Here is a 14824-nt window from a genome sequence, read left to right on the forward strand (position 1 = left end):
GCGCAGAAGGAAGATACAATTCTCTAGTTTGAGTAAGGAATTTGCTTAGGTTGAACGCAACACATCTCCTGTGTTGTGGCTAGACTTCTATTTGTGGGTGTTGGTAACTGTTTAAGGGTGTAGCCAGCACTAGTTTCTCGTTGGGCGTTGGCTATATTCGACGGAATGTACTTGTGTTCCTTCCATATTAGCTATATTGTATGTTGCTTTGTCTTTGATGGTCTGTCAATTTCTTCGACGGCCTTTTGTTTATTTAATTTGTTGATCTATCATTGTCAAGGTCATCTTAGAAGTGGCTGGTTTCTACTAGTTGGCGTAGCTTTCGTAGCTGAGACTCTTATGCACGGTTGTTGCAAACACAAATCCCAATCAAACTAGAAGTAGTAAAGAAAATAAAGGAAAAAAAAACAACCAGATTTATGTGGCTTGACAAACTAGAGTGCTACTTGCTGGTTTTCACTAGGGGTGGAAAGTAGGGCCATAAAAGTTGGTAACCATCATCAAGGTAATTTCACATCTTTGTAAAGTAATCCAACTTCACCAACCCAATTAGTACCAACCCAAACATTTAATAGGAAGGGTCCTTATTAGTAAGGCCCTTGTAACCTGAATGGCTGCCCGTACTAATCATAGTAGACGTTTTCATAATGTTGGACGTAGCTTAGGTTTCCGACTTGACTAGCTTTATGACTTGGCCAAATCAGAGTTGGATGTTTTGCCTACACAAGGATCAAAACGAATGGCATTATTATCAGTCATGTACTACGTACCTGCACTCAGGATGATGTGGATCCAATGGTGCCACTCTTGTAGTTTTGCCTACACAAGGATCAAAACGAATGGCATTATTATCAGTCATGTACTACGTACCTGCACTCAGGATGATGTGGATCTAATGGTGCAACCCTTGTAGCCCTTTTCTACGAGGGCTTTTATGAGTTTAGAATCCCTCACAAATCTATCCTGTAACTGGAAACACAAAATCTCTGTAGAATACACCATAACATGACCCCCTCGAGATACCTTTTCCTGCACAATTCCTGCGCAAGTGAACAAGCATGGGAAACCTTTTCCTGCACAATTTTCTTGGATTTCTTTTCCTAATGCCACGTCAGATTCCCGAGAAACGTTTTCTTTTTCTTTTTCGGGAAAACAAGTGAACAGAGACTTAGGGTGCCTACGATTTCTACACAAAACTATGCATAGTGTGGGGCCTAACATTTTACACCGTGTATAGCGTGGTTCCCACCAGCTCCATCCAAATCCTTGAATAGAGTAGTCTCAATATTTTACACTATGGTTTGATAGGGTGGGGCTCACCATTTCACCTCATGCTTTGATGGGGTGGCTCTCACTATCTGCCACCAAGCCACACATGGTGGGGCCCACCATTTTACAACTCATGTTTTGATAGTGGGGCCAATTATTTTACACTCATGCCACGAATGCTAGTATATACGAAGCGTGTTTCTTTTCCATCATTCGTTCTTTTCATGAAAGTTTTTGTTGCTTGACTTTATTTGGAAATTTTTTATTGGAATTTTTTCTAAGATTGATTTTTTTTAACATCTCACGCATAGCATAGGTGGAGGCAGGCACACCATTTTTAATCTCATGTTTTGATATGGTAGGGCCCACCATTTTACACCCATGAGTGGGCCCACCATCTCCATCCAAATCCTTTCATAGAATGGAGCCAACAGTTTTACATAATTTTTTGATAGGGCGGGTCCCACCAACTCCACTCAAACTTAAGCATTGGGTGGGTCTACCATTTTACCTCATCTTTTGATGACTGGGTTCCATGATCTCCACCCAAGCAATGTAAAAGGGGGCCCAGCTATTTTACACCTATCCGCCCCCCTTTTTTACATGGATAGCCAGCTGCAGTGTATCTATGACGCTGATGTATTTCACATGGGACGAATTCGACCGACCTGATGTCTCCTCCCATCTGGAGTTGAATGTAAGACCAATGCCACGAATACCTTTCCATTAGTAGTATCATCCATTCAAAGTGGGACCCAGCCCACAAGATGAACGATCGTGAGATGTGTAACATAGTGTAAATTATAATGTGGGAATTCAATTCCACATCGAAAAGGAAAAGATTTTAGGCATTTACAATTTCTTTTATTGTTTAGACAATTTCTTTAAGATAGAGATAAATCATGCCTCAAATTCTTTAATTTGTTTCTATTTAATTTTATTCCAACAAGTGGGACCTATGAGTCGGATACTTGGGCAAATGATATTAGAACTCACCAGGAGAAGGGCCTATCCGTAGTTAATGAAAATGATGAGCTGTTTCATTGCAATTGGCACTTAGAGTCAACCCATGGTTATTTATGTAGGCTGAGATTTTCTGATTCTTTCTTCTTAGGAGCAAGCACTGAGCAGAGAGTGTAAAAGAAAAAAAAATGGGTTATATTCTGTCCATTTCCCTGTTGATTTCTTGTGTTTTGCTAGTTTCATGGACTTGGAGATTAGTTTACTGGATTTGGTGGAAACCCATGAAGCTGGAGAGGTATTTGAAGGAGCAGGGGATCAGAGGCCCTCCCTACAAATTGTTGTACGGCAACATGAAGGATATCTTCAGCAGTCTGATGAAAGAACAATCAAAACCTATGAATCTGTCTCACCAAATAGCTCCACGTGTCCATCCCTTCGACTATGAAACGATAAAGAAATACGGTATTTTCTCCATTTTCTCTTGGTTTTTTATTTTATATTTTTATGGGGTTTCTTTGATTTTTTTTTTTTTTTTTTTCATTCGTGTCCTGCCTTATTTCTCTTGATAAAAAAATTATTTACATTTTTAGACTAATTTCAATTTGTGGGCTTTTCCTGGAATCTGCTATCCTGCTTCATAATTTTATAATGAAATTCCACCAATTTTGTTCTTGTAATATCTTTTTTTCGTGAACATAGAAATAGGATAGCAAGTCTAGCCAAGGGAAGAAAACCCAGTTTGCTATAATTGGGGAAATAATTTGGTAGAATTTCAAACTTAGAGGTAGAATTTCATAAATCAGACATTATCCAATCTCGGAGCCATGGACGCTTGATTATTTCCTTTCTCAATTTTCTTATTTCTGATTGTGATTTGTTTCAGAAGCTGTTATCTGTACCCTGTTGCTTTGATAGATACACCAAAATGATAGCTGCTAGGAAGAAAACAAACACCATGGATAAGCAATTTTCCACGACGAGTAGGACCCTATGTATTGATAAACAAAATGACTCGGTGGATAGTTGCCGATGGGGATCAATTCTTGGGTCCCACCTGGAGAAATTTTCGTGCATTCTAGACCGTTGATCTTGAAGAACATAACTACATGTCTTTGTCCCACGAGAAATAGACACGTCATGCCCATGCATAAGATAAAACAATACAAAAATCTATGGTTAATGGATCTAGGGCTGAAGATCATACGGTCAAGATTGTGTTTCAAAAAGCAAATGCGAATTAGAATACAGCCAGAGCAAATCCTAGTCTCTGTTGAGGTCTCCATTTACGTGATGGAATGCTCAGTTTACACAAATTATACCAACCATTCTATTAGATTGCACATGCAAACTAACAATTAGGCTTTGTTTTGCTTTGTTTTTTAAATTGGATGGATTGAAGTTGGATAGTTGGTTAATTCTGTAATATCTTTTTATGTTCACTAGAAATAGATTTTGAAATGGGTTTTGATTTTTGAGGTCTTGCCCAGAAGATAATGTTATCTGCTCTGTTCTACCTGGTTAATTCTGCAATAGGTTTTTCTGTTCACTCAAAGATAGATTTTAAAATGGGTTTTGATTTTTAAGGGCTTGCCCAGATAATAATGTTATCTGTTCTGTTCTACCAGAAATGGTTTTCAACATTCTCTATTGCATATTATGTGAGCAGGACTTAAAAGAAAGGATTTGTTTTGACGTTTGATTGTGTTGGGCTTTCTTAGTTTCCATCGCAGTTGCACTAGAAATCTTTGTCTTTTAATATAATGAGTTTTTCATCAGTCCAACTACTAAAACTCCTACTGTAAACAACAGGCAAAATGTCTCTTGCTTGGTTTGGAATAAATCCCAGGGTGAACATCATGGATCCAGAGCTGATAAGGGAAATTCTGTCAAACAAGTTTGGTCACTATGCGAAGCTAAAAACAAACCCACTCACAGAGTTGCTGGCAACAGGACTTGTGACCTACGAGGGTGAGAAGTGGGCCAAACACAGGAGGATCATAAACCCAGCATTTCACCAAGAGAAATTGAAGGTTATTTCCCATTTCATAACAGTAAAAAATGACTGTTTCCATGATTTGTGGTTAATAACAGATCACACATTCCTGTTAGTTTTCACTTGCATTATCTCCTACAATTAAATTTTATCTTTGTGTTTGATACAGCGGATGCTACCAGCATTCTCTACTTGCTGTAGTGAATTGATTAGCAGATGGGAGCAATCGGTAGTTTCCCAAGGATCCTCTGAATTAGACGTGTGGCCTGAACTCCAAACTTTAACAGGAGATGTGATATCTCGGACGGCATTTGGTAGCAACTACGAAGAAGGAAGGCGGATATTCCAACTCCAAACAGAACAAGCTAAGCTTCTGATCGAAGCTGCTCGGTCCGTATACATCCCTGGCTTCAGGTTTGTTTTTCTTTTTACTTGCTTTCTCTTACTGATCTTCATTAACAATAAGAACAGCATATCAATAACGCAATTTAGTGGAATAGGAATCCTACACTAAAGTACCATAGAATCTCTTTGAACTACTGCATAGGTTAATGACAGGAAAAACTTCCAGTTCTATTATTAACCATTGGATTCAAGTGTTGTATGAGTGTTGACCAGCTCGGTCCACAGGGTCCCCCTTTTTCTGTCATATTTAATAGAAATTCTGCCTTCAACTTCTAGACTACGCTGAGCAACCCTTCCAATTCCATAGCAAGGGGAAACAGAAAGGAAGAAATCCATATGATAATTATCATAAACTGCATGTTTTATTACTCAAGCAACATTACTATTGATACAGGTTTCTGCCCACAAAGAAGAACAATAGGAGAAAGGAAATTGACAGAGAAGTGCGAGCTCTGTTGACGGGCATTATCAAAAAGAGAGAAAAGGCTCTTAAATTAGGAGAAGCCGATTATGATGACTTGCTGGGAATTCTGATGGAATCCAACTTAAAAGACTGTCAGGAAAATGGGAACACCAAGACCAGTGGATTGACGACTGAAGACGTGATACAGGAGTGCAAGCTATTCTACTTTGCTGGTCAGGAAACAACGTCCGTTTTGTTGGCTTGGACAATGGTTGTGTTGAGTATGCATCCAACCTGGCAACAAGAAGCAAGGGAAGAGATTTTACAAGTCTTCGGGAAAAACAAACCAGACTTTGATGGCTTAAACCACCTAAAGATTGTGAGTAATTGCTTGGTACATTCTCTTCAATATATTAACATCTTGTGCAGAGGCATAAGTAACCTATTATGAAAACTAGTGGCTGCAAATCCCAATCTCATGAATTTAAACACCTTGATTAATAGGAGAAATGATTTGTTTTCCCAACCCAAATTTGTTAAAAGCCACCTACTTGCTTATTTCTTTCATTGAATCTAAACATATTACCATATTAGATGTTTTAGCATGCAATTTCACAATGATTAGTAAAGGAAGCCATATGCTGTATGAAATTCTTGAAATCTCAATTGCAGGTAACCATGATATTGTATGAGGTTCTCCGACTATACCCGCCTGTGACTTCAATTATTCGGCGCACTTACAAAAGAATGACACTCGGAGGAATCGACTTCCCACCTGATGTACAACTCTCTCTGCCAATACTCTTTACTCATCATGATCCTGAAATATGGGGTGACGATGTGGATGAGTTCAAACCAGAGAGATTCTCAGGTGGTGTTTCAAATGCGACAAAGAATCAAGTTTCATTCTTCCCCTTCAGTTGGGGCCCACATATATGTATTGGGCAGAGCTTTGCACTGATAGAAGCTAAGCTCGCTTTGGCCATGATTCTACAGCACTTCTCATTTGAGCTTTCGCCCACCTATGCTCATGCACCTTACACTCTCATAACCCTTCAACCCCAACATGGTGTTCAGATTATCTTACAAAAACTCTGAGATCATCTTTTCCATCAACATCCTTGATTACTGTCTGAATCGCTTATCATTATTATGAACAGTGTTAAACTCTACCGATCCAAGAAACTCCCTTATAAAGCAGTTTAATTTCATACAGGTATGCTTCAGCAGAGTTGAATTCAATGTCTATTTGGGATGTGTTGTAACCCAACTTCATGTCATAAAACTTTGTGCAGAAGGAAGATACCATTATCATAGTTTGAGGAAGGAATTTGCTCATAGACATTGTACGATGTAGATATTCTAGCCTTAGGAAGAACCCAACACATCTGCTTTGTTGTTGCTATACTTCGATTTGGACCATTTGTGGGCATTGGTAACTTTTTTAAGGGTGTAGCCAGCACTTGTTCTCCTTCCATAATAGCTATGTTGGGTGTTGCTTTGTCTTTGATTGTCTGTCAATTCATTCTATGGCTTTTTGTTTATTGAGTTTATAGCTATATCATTGTAAAAGCTATCTTTAAAGTGCCTGGTTTCTACTAGTTGAAGTAACTTTCGTAGCTTAGACTGTTATGCATGGGTGTTGCAAACACAAATCACAATCAAACTATATGTAATAAAGACAATAAAGCAAAGATACAGAACACAATAATATTTAGGGAAAAATACACTTAGACCCCCTGTTGTTTCAATTTGTGTAAGGTAGACCCCCTCAGTTGACGGTTCGTCCACAGATTGAAGGGTTAGGATGATCTGGATGGAGCTGATTTTTTAGGCACACCCTATCTATGTCAGGGCCCATCAAATGAACGCTTTGGATCATCCAAACAATGTGGGCCCACAGTGTTTTTGGTAGTGTTTGGATTTGGGTATGTGCCCACAATGTTTAGATGATCCAAAGTGTTCATTTGATGGGCCCTGACATAGATAGGGTGTGCCCAAAAAATCAGCTCCATTGGATCATCCTAATCCTTCAATCTGTGGATGAATTGTCAACTGAGGGGGCCTACCTTATACAAATTGAAACCACAGGGGGTCTAGTTGTAACTTTTGAAACATTAAGGGTTAAGTTGAATGTGTCAGTAACCAGAGTGTATTTTTCCGTAAGATTTATGTTGCTTGACAGTGGGCGAAAAGCTAGAGTACTACTTGCTGATTTTTACTAGGGGTGAAAGTGGGGCCATAAAAGTTGGAAACTATCATCATGGAAATTTCATATGCGTAAAGTGATCAATCCATATCTACAAAACCAAGGGCATTATTAACAGCAATGTGCTAACTACAGTGGAGTTTTTTGTTCCGTTTCATGCTTAAGTGTAATTTCTGTTACTTGATCACAACTCATCCTTACTAATCTGAAAATTTTCAGTTGCAATCCCGACTAAAAACAACAGCAAAGTCCCCTTGTAAAAGGAATAAAATGTTATTCATAAGGAATTTAAATTCAAAAAACCAATCCAAACTAATTTGAACACAGCATAAAAATTTTGATGGGTTGATTATTGAGATTTGTAAGTTTCACCAAAAAAAATGAAAAGTTCCCGAATAAAAGACAGAAATGCTACGAATACCTTTCCATTAGTAGCATCATTCATTAAAAGTGGGACCCAGCCCACAAGATGAACAATCGTGAGATGTTCAGTGGGACCTAGGCGAAGGATACTTGGGCGAATGATATTAGAACTCACCTGTAGAAGGGCCTATGTTAGAGTAATTAGGTCAAGCAAGAGGTTGCTTGAAGCATTACACCCAAGGTATCTAATTTGGAATACCAAGTTTGTTGCCTCCAGCCCCTATATATATTAGATACACTAGGGTTTTAATAGGTTAGTGGGCTCTAGCCCAAATAGGCCCACTACACCGGTCCATTATCTTATTGGGCTTATATTAGAACATACATGGGTTATATTATATACCCAACAATCTCCTCCTATGTTCTACATATAGCACAATCCAATAGATAGATAGTGTAATGTTCACAACAAAATATTGAATCATCCACATCACCATATGGTCTATATCATAAAAGATCTATAATTCAACTGAAAACACGAATCCTTTTATGACAAACCAAGAGTTTTAGATATACAACAAGCTAAACTCAACCAAAAGGTAGTTTCACATATAAGTGAACCCCACTGATCTTAGAGGAATTCATTCATGGGGTATGATTCTCATCGAGATCTAAAATAAAGTTCCACAAAAAAGTGAACTCTATACATACTGAAATAAAAGCATAGTCTTTATGACTTTAGAAGATTTAAGTAAGTCATCTTCATTAAAGTCCAAATCAAGACAAGCTCCTCATTTTTTGCCAATTCCTGTGAATTACCAAATATGGATTTCATAAAAATGAATCCAATCATTTGTGTAAAACACTAAAGTATTTAGTTCTACCTGAAGAAGAACTTAGTACAATTCCATAATTCACGAAAGTATCTAGTTCTACCTGAAGAAGAACTTAGTATAATTCCAAAATGACTGAAAAAGTATCAGTATCACTCTCACCATAAGCATCATTGTCAAGTTTCAATAAAGAACAAGACCTAAACAGCTTCTTTTGCAAATAACCATTCCTAATTGTCAAGTTTCAATAAAGAACAAAACCAAATAGTTTCTTTTGCAAAGAACCATTTCATGTTTTTTTTTTTTGGAATGTTACAGTCATCTTATCCATATTTGAGTTAAGCTGTATCATCAAGTTTGGAATGTACAACCTTTCCCAAAAAAGGACATGTCATCAAATGTGGAATGACATACAACAACTGTAAACATCATCGAAACATATCAAGTGCCTATCTTAGCCAAAACAGAGGGAGATTCGAAAAATTCAAAATAACATGGATGTAGGTTAAGACATGTCTACACAGTCTTTAACCCCATCTCCCCCACAATTTTGAATATTCGATCTTTGGTCAGTCCCTGTTGTGAGAGCTTCGGCCTATTATCCTTCGATTCCGTATCAATCAAAGTGATAATCCAGTGTTCTTGAGATAATTCAGCATATGGCCTGTTGCAGCCTAAGATGTCTCCTCTTACCATTAAAGAGTGAGTTCTTCACAACCATTGTTGTAGCTTGATTATCACATAACACACATAAGGAACTAATCCTTAACCCACTAAAGAACTAATCTTTAATCGAGTTAGTGGAATACCATAACCATAATCAGATTCTGTATCCCTTAGCTTTCATCTATAGCTGAAGTTAGGGCATAAAGTTCCAATTCGACTTCCACACAACAACAATAAATTTGCTGTCATCTGATTCTGAGCCCCATGATACATCAGAATAAACTTCCACAATAAGTGGATGGCCACCATAGTTCAGAGCATACTCTTGAGTACACGAAAGTAGGGGTGTAAACGAGCCGAGCTTGGCCAGGCTCGGCTCGGCTCGTTAAGCTCAAAAGCTCGGCTCGGCTCGATCAGGCTCGCGAGCCTTACCGAGCTCGGGTTATATTATGTTCACACCCCTCATCTTCCCTGGACAGCCCTATTAGTGTAATTTGACTACTTTTTTTACACTATGGGGGTGGTCCTAGTAACAAATGGGGTTCCAAAAATGAAGTGACAGATTTTGCCCCCCCTTTCATTCCCTGGACAACCCTTTTAATGCATAAATTAATATATAATATATATATTTAAATATATTAAAATTTTAACGAGCCTTAACGAGTCGAGCCGAGCCTGGCCTAAATTGAGCTCGGCTCGTTAAGCTTAACGAGCCTGGAGAGCCGGCTCGGCTCGTTAAGGATTCGAGCCGAGCTCGAGCGAGCCTCCGAGCCCGAGCCAAAATTGACACCCTTACACGAAAGGTATCTCATCAACCTCATAAGGGCATTTTTATGCTCATGGCCAGGAGTGCTAGTAAAATGACTCAGCATGCCAACTATAAAGGCTATGTCTGGCCTAGTACAACACAAACATGAGATGACCAATCAGTTTAGAATAATCTAACTGGCTCACACTGTCTCTTCCTTAGAGATCAGCTTCTTGGTATAATCAAAATGGTGTCTCAATCGGTTTGCACTCACTGCATCCTCAAAAAGGAAAGTAGTTTTTCATATAATGGGCGAGGCCAAGGGTGATTCCCTGCCTTTCAAAAAACTTACTTTCATACCAAGAATGATGTTAACAACACCCAGGTCTTTTCATGTCGAAGTCTTTACCCAAGGGTAGTTTCACATTTCTCATCACCGAGAGAGATTGGAAAGAAGAATCAACATCTACATACAAACAAATAATCATGACCTTATTCGACACAAAACGATAGTAAAGGCATTTATCCGAGTTATATGTCAGAAACCCAAAGCTCTTTACTACTTTGCCAAATTTCTGATGTCACAATTTAGGTGCTTGATTAAGACCATAACAAACTTTGTATAATCACATACAAATATCTACTTGCAGCCCGTAGTCTTAGCCCATTTTGGCAAATCGATTAGCTGCCAAGTTAGATTTTCTAACAGAGAGCTCATTTCATCATGAATGGCTTCTGCCCACAACATAGAGTCCCTAGATCTCATCACGTCCTGATAGGATGATGGATCATTCTCCAATTGGTAGGTCACAAAGTCCTCACAAAATTCTTGGGTACTCTATCACATGGAGGAGCATATAGAGATTTAGGATGTGATTTGCAGTCAAAGCTGCCTCTCCCCAAATGCAACTAGGCATGCCAACTAACATTAACATGGAGTTTAACATTGAAGTTAACGTCCTGTTCTTACACTCAGCTATGCCAATTGATTGAGACGAGAGAGGAGCAGTAGTTTCAAGGATTACGCCATGAGAGGCACATAATTTCTTGAACTTTGTCAATGTGTATCTTCTCCTTCTCTATCACCCCTAACTCTCACACTTGTCAAATGTAATTGACATATATAATGGTATCTTATGAGTATTAGTAAGTTAGACCATTTTCTGATAGTGCACATGTCCCAATCGGTTGTGTAACAGATTAGGAGCAATTAGCGGTGAACTAACCTAACTAACAGTCTCATTATTTAAACTCAAATCAAACATACCATCTATCAAATATGCACAATCAAAATAGTATGAGTTAACAATCAAAGTTACTCTACCACACATAAATGAAGTACATATGCCAGCATAGTCTAAAAAATATAGTCTAAAAGACTAATAGAAATTAAATTCTTTTGAAGAGCAAGAACTACTTTAACAATTTTTAAAGTTAGTATTTGTCCTGAAGAAAGGACCAAGTTCGCAGTACCGGCGTCAGGCACCTCTACCTCGGCTCCACTGGCCACTGTAACGGTCTCTTTCGCGGCAACAACATCAACTAGTAGTTTTTTTAAAGTTGCAAACATGACAAGTGGCTCCTGTATCTAACCACCAATCTGAAGAAGTACTGGCATTACCGTTACCCAACATAGCAACAAAACTCTTAGGATCAGAAGCTCAGCTTGTTCTGTTTGAAGTTGGAATATCCTCATCCCTTCTTTGTAGTTGCTACCAAATACTGTCCGAGAGATCACATCTCCAGTTAAAGTCCGAAGTTCAGGCCACACGTCTAATTCACAGGAGCCTAGGGAACCCACCAATTCCTCCCATCTGCTAATCAATTCACTACAGCTAGTAGAGAATGCTGGTAGCATCCTCTGTAACAAACACAAAAGAGAAAATTTAACTATATCAGGTACCACCAAATGTTTGGTTGATGTTCTAAAAAAAGCGCAAATGTTTAGTGTAATCAAATGGGAAGTAACCTTCAATTTCTCTAGGTGGAAGGCTGGGTTAATGATCCTCCTGTGTTTGGCCCACTTCTCACCATCATAGGTTACGACCCCAGTTGCCAATAACCTCGAGAGCGGGTTTGATTTTGGCTTCTCAAAGTGACCAAACTTGTTCGACAGAATTTCCCTTATCAGCTCTGGATCCATGATGTTCACACTGGGAGTTGTTCCATTCCAAATAACTGATATTTTACCTGCGTTTTACAGCAATTTTAGTACTTACAAAGACTGATGAAAAAACTCAATAAAGAAAAAGACAAGATTTTCTAGTGCAACAGCTATGGAAACTAAAGAGGCCCAAGACAAGACTTTCTGGTGCAAAACTTCAATCCATCCAATTTCAAAAAAGTAAAACAAAGCCTAAAGGGCTAGTTTGGATGTGCAATCTAATTAGCTGGCTAGTGCAATTTGTGTAAACTTTTACCAGATTGCACACCCAGATTGGATCTGCAATCGAATCAGATTTCAGGTGCAATTTGTCAGTAAACTTGCAATAAAAGTTGACATGAATTGCACCCATAATCCAATTAAATTACATACCCAGTTACAAAAATTGGATTCTGGTGTAACTAGATTACATGTTTACGAACAAATTGCACCCAAACCAATTAGATATTTACAAACCAAAACTAGATAAATCAAAAACATAAAATAAAAGTAAAATTGGTGAATATCGGACAAGAATCTAAAATCATCCAAGCAACAGAATAGCCAATCCCACAAACTGAAATATGTTTTAAAATGGAAACAAACTTTTTCAACAAAAAAAAAAATAATAATAAAGCAGAACAATAATAAAAGAAATGAAACAAACCCCAAAAAATACAAAATAAAAAACTAAGAAAAAAAATAGAAAGAGTACCGTAGTTCTTCATGGTTTCATATAGGAATGGAGCAACACGTGGAACAATCTGGTGAGACAGATTCATAGGTTTTGATGATTCTTTCTTGACCAAGCTGATGTTCTCCTTGAGGTTGCCGTACAACAATTTATAGGGAGGGCCTTTGATCCCTTGCTTCTTCAAATACCTCTCCAGCTTCATGGGTCTCCACCAAATCGAGTATACTAATCTTGAAATCCATAAAAACAGCAAAACACAAGAAATCAACAGATAAATGGAGACAAAATCACCCATTTTTCTATCTGCTCAGTGTTCAGTTCCGAAGTAGAGAAAAGCTCCACCACGAACAGATAAATAAGAACCAGGATGACTTTAGCCAAGGGGCTACAAGTCTCAAAGTGCATGACTTCAGCCATCACGTGTGATGAAGACTTCTTCGGATTACAACCACAGACGGAGCCAAACGCGGGGCGAAGGGGAGCAATTGCCCCCTCTGAAAAATCTGAGAAAAAATTCTAGACGTTTGGAAATTGCCAAAAATGCCCTTTACACCCAGTAACTTTTCAATTACTTTAGTCTTTAGAAGGGGGCAAAGGTCGGTTTCCGAAGGGCATTTGTGGAACTAGCCTCTGCGCGACTGCTTTATCTCATCGTTATCCGGTCAAAATTGAAACCATGCTCACTCATTGATTTTAAAAACACCTATTCTATTTTTATGAGTTTTTATTACAGCATCAATGTAAATAAAAGATTTATTATTGGTGTGCTAATTTTGATAACAGCACTCCACTTTTGCTAAATTCAACACACTTAGCTTTTGATAATGACACCTTATTATTCTGTCAAAATTAAGGGTGTCAATTTTGGCTCGGGCTCGGAGGCTCGCTCGAATCCTTAACGAGCCGAGCTGAGCCAGCTCTCCAGGCTCGTTAAGCTTAACGAGCCGAGCCCAATTTAGGCCAGGCTCGGCTCGGCTCGGCTCGTTAAGGCTCGTTAAGAATTCAATATATTTAAATATATATATTATATATTAATTTATGCATTAAAAGGGTTGTCCAGGGAGTGAAAGGGGGGGCAAAATATGTCACTTCATTTTTGGAACTCCATTTGTTACTAGGACCACCCCCCATAGTATAAAAAAAGTAGTCAAATTACACTAATAGGGCTGTCCAGGGAAGATGAGGGGTGTGAACATAATATAACCCGAGCTCGGTACGGCTCCCGAGCCTGACCGAGCCGAGCCGAGCCGAGCCCGAGCCTGGTTCGAGCCCGAGCCTGACCGAGCCGAGCCGAGCCGAGCCCGAGCCTGGTTCGAGCCCGAGCCAAGCTTTTGAGCTTAACGAGCCGAGCCGAGCCTGGCCAAGCTCGGCTCGGCTCGGCTCGTTTACACCCTTAGAGACTCAAAATTGAACCTATGCAACTCATGGTCATGGGTTTTAAAAAAGGGAAGTTTTTAAAAGCTTTAAAAACACCTATGCTGTTTTTATAACAGCACCCATGTAAATAAAAATCTTCTTAATGGTGTGTTGATTTTGATAACAGCACTCCACTTTTGTCTTATATGAAAACATCACATAAAGTTGATTTTCAATGCCGGTTTGGGATCCTTTTTTTTTTCTAAAATTTTAAACGCGGATCTTTGTGATTGTGGTGGATCATATAATACCATTTGAGCCTTGAAATTTTTCTACTCCTTGAGCAATTTTGAAAGTTAAGATTGTGTTGAACTATTCTCAAGGCTATGTTTCTTTCGACGTAAAATGGGCATAAAACTAATTTTATGGTTATTTTAGTGTAAAAATGAGCGTAGAATTTGTTTTTGCACCCATTTTACGTCGAAAGAAACGGAGCCTAAGTACCTACATGGGAACTGTATTTGAGGTGCACAAATTTGATGAGTTGTTTGCCCCCCTCGGGTAGATTCCTGGCTCCGCCCCTAATTACAACCTTTCTTCCTAGCAGCTCTCAATAGACCTGGCAAACCGGCGGACCGGGCTAACCCGTAAATTTTACGGGTCACTAAGCTTGGACCCGCACCCTGCCCGTACGGGTCGGGTCGACCCGGGTCACCCGGTTTTTTTAATGAATTTTTGTTTTTTCAAGATTTTTATAGGTATTTGCTAGCCACCTTCTC

At 38.8% G+C, this 14824-nt stretch overlaps 3 protein-coding genes across 5 annotated transcripts in view; 2 read left to right on the forward strand and 1 right to left on the reverse strand.

Annotated features, from left to right (window-relative positions):
- The window catches only part of LOC143861014 (cytochrome P450 CYP72A616-like), an 8260-nt gene extending 8037 nt beyond the window's left edge, over positions 1-223 (forward strand). For all 3 annotated transcript variants that reach the window (XM_077371901.1, XM_077371899.1, XM_077371900.1), the window contains exon 5: positions 1-223. This exon is cut by the window's left edge and continues 544 nt beyond it. The gene's annotated coding sequence lies outside the window, so the exon portion shown is untranslated.
- Positions 224-2231: 2008 nt separating this feature from the next.
- On the forward strand, positions 2232-6540 carry LOC143860403 (cytochrome P450 CYP72A616-like). Its single transcript, XM_077371008.1, has 5 exons — positions 2232-2694; positions 4042-4262; positions 4395-4639; positions 5025-5412; positions 5706-6540. The coding sequence occupies exons 1-5, from the start codon at positions 2421-2423 to the stop codon at positions 6129-6131; spliced, it is 1554 nt and encodes a 517-aa protein (XP_077227123.1). The 5' UTR covers positions 2232-2420; the 3' UTR covers positions 6132-6540.
- A 4595-nt stretch (positions 6541-11135) lies between these two features.
- Positions 11136-13216, reverse strand: LOC143861017 (cytochrome P450 CYP72A616-like). Its single transcript, XM_077371903.1, has 3 exons — positions 12711-13216; positions 11822-12042; positions 11136-11713 (listed from the first exon to the last, which is right to left on the reverse strand). Exons 1-3 carry the CDS (start codon positions 12982-12984, stop codon positions 11441-11443), a joined length of 768 nt encoding a protein of 255 aa, XP_077228018.1. The 5' UTR covers positions 12985-13216; the 3' UTR covers positions 11136-11440.
- Positions 13217-14824: the final 1608 nt, after the last annotated feature.

Source organism: Tasmannia lanceolata, unplaced genomic scaffold (assembly GCF_043159265.1).
Source record: "Tasmannia lanceolata isolate RefF3 unplaced genomic scaffold, GAP_Taslan_0.1 ptg000037l, whole genome shotgun sequence".
Classification (NCBI taxonomy): Eukaryota; Viridiplantae; Streptophyta; class Magnoliopsida; order Canellales; family Winteraceae; genus Tasmannia; species Tasmannia lanceolata.

What these genes read in the sequence shown, in the direction of transcription:
- LOC143861017 (XM_077371903.1), bottom strand. Translation starts at nt 12,984, where the DNA reads ATGGGTGATTTTGTCTCCATTTATCTGTTGATTTCTTGTGTTTTGCTG. An exon ending in TGAAACCATGAAGAACTACG is followed by an intron (nt 12,043 to 12,710) that starts GTACTCTTTCTA and finishes TGTAAAACGCAG; the next exon opens with GTAAAATATCAGTTATTTGG. An exon ending in TCCACCTAGAGAAATTGAAG is followed by an intron (nt 11,714 to 11,821) that starts GTTACTTCCCAT and finishes TGTTTGTTACAG; the next exon opens with AGGATGCTACCAGCATTCTC.
- LOC143860403 (XM_077371008.1), top strand. Translation starts at nt 2,421, where the DNA reads ATGGGTTATATTCTGTCCATTTCCCTGTTGATTTCTTGTGTTTTGCTA. An exon ending in TGAAACGATAAAGAAATACG is followed by an intron (nt 2,695 to 4,041) that starts GTATTTTCTCCA and finishes TGTAAACAACAG; the next exon opens with GCAAAATGTCTCTTGCTTGG. An exon ending in GCTTAAACCACCTAAAGATT is followed by an intron (nt 5,413 to 5,705) that starts GTGAGTAATTGC and finishes TCTCAATTGCAG; the next exon opens with GTAACCATGATATTGTATGA.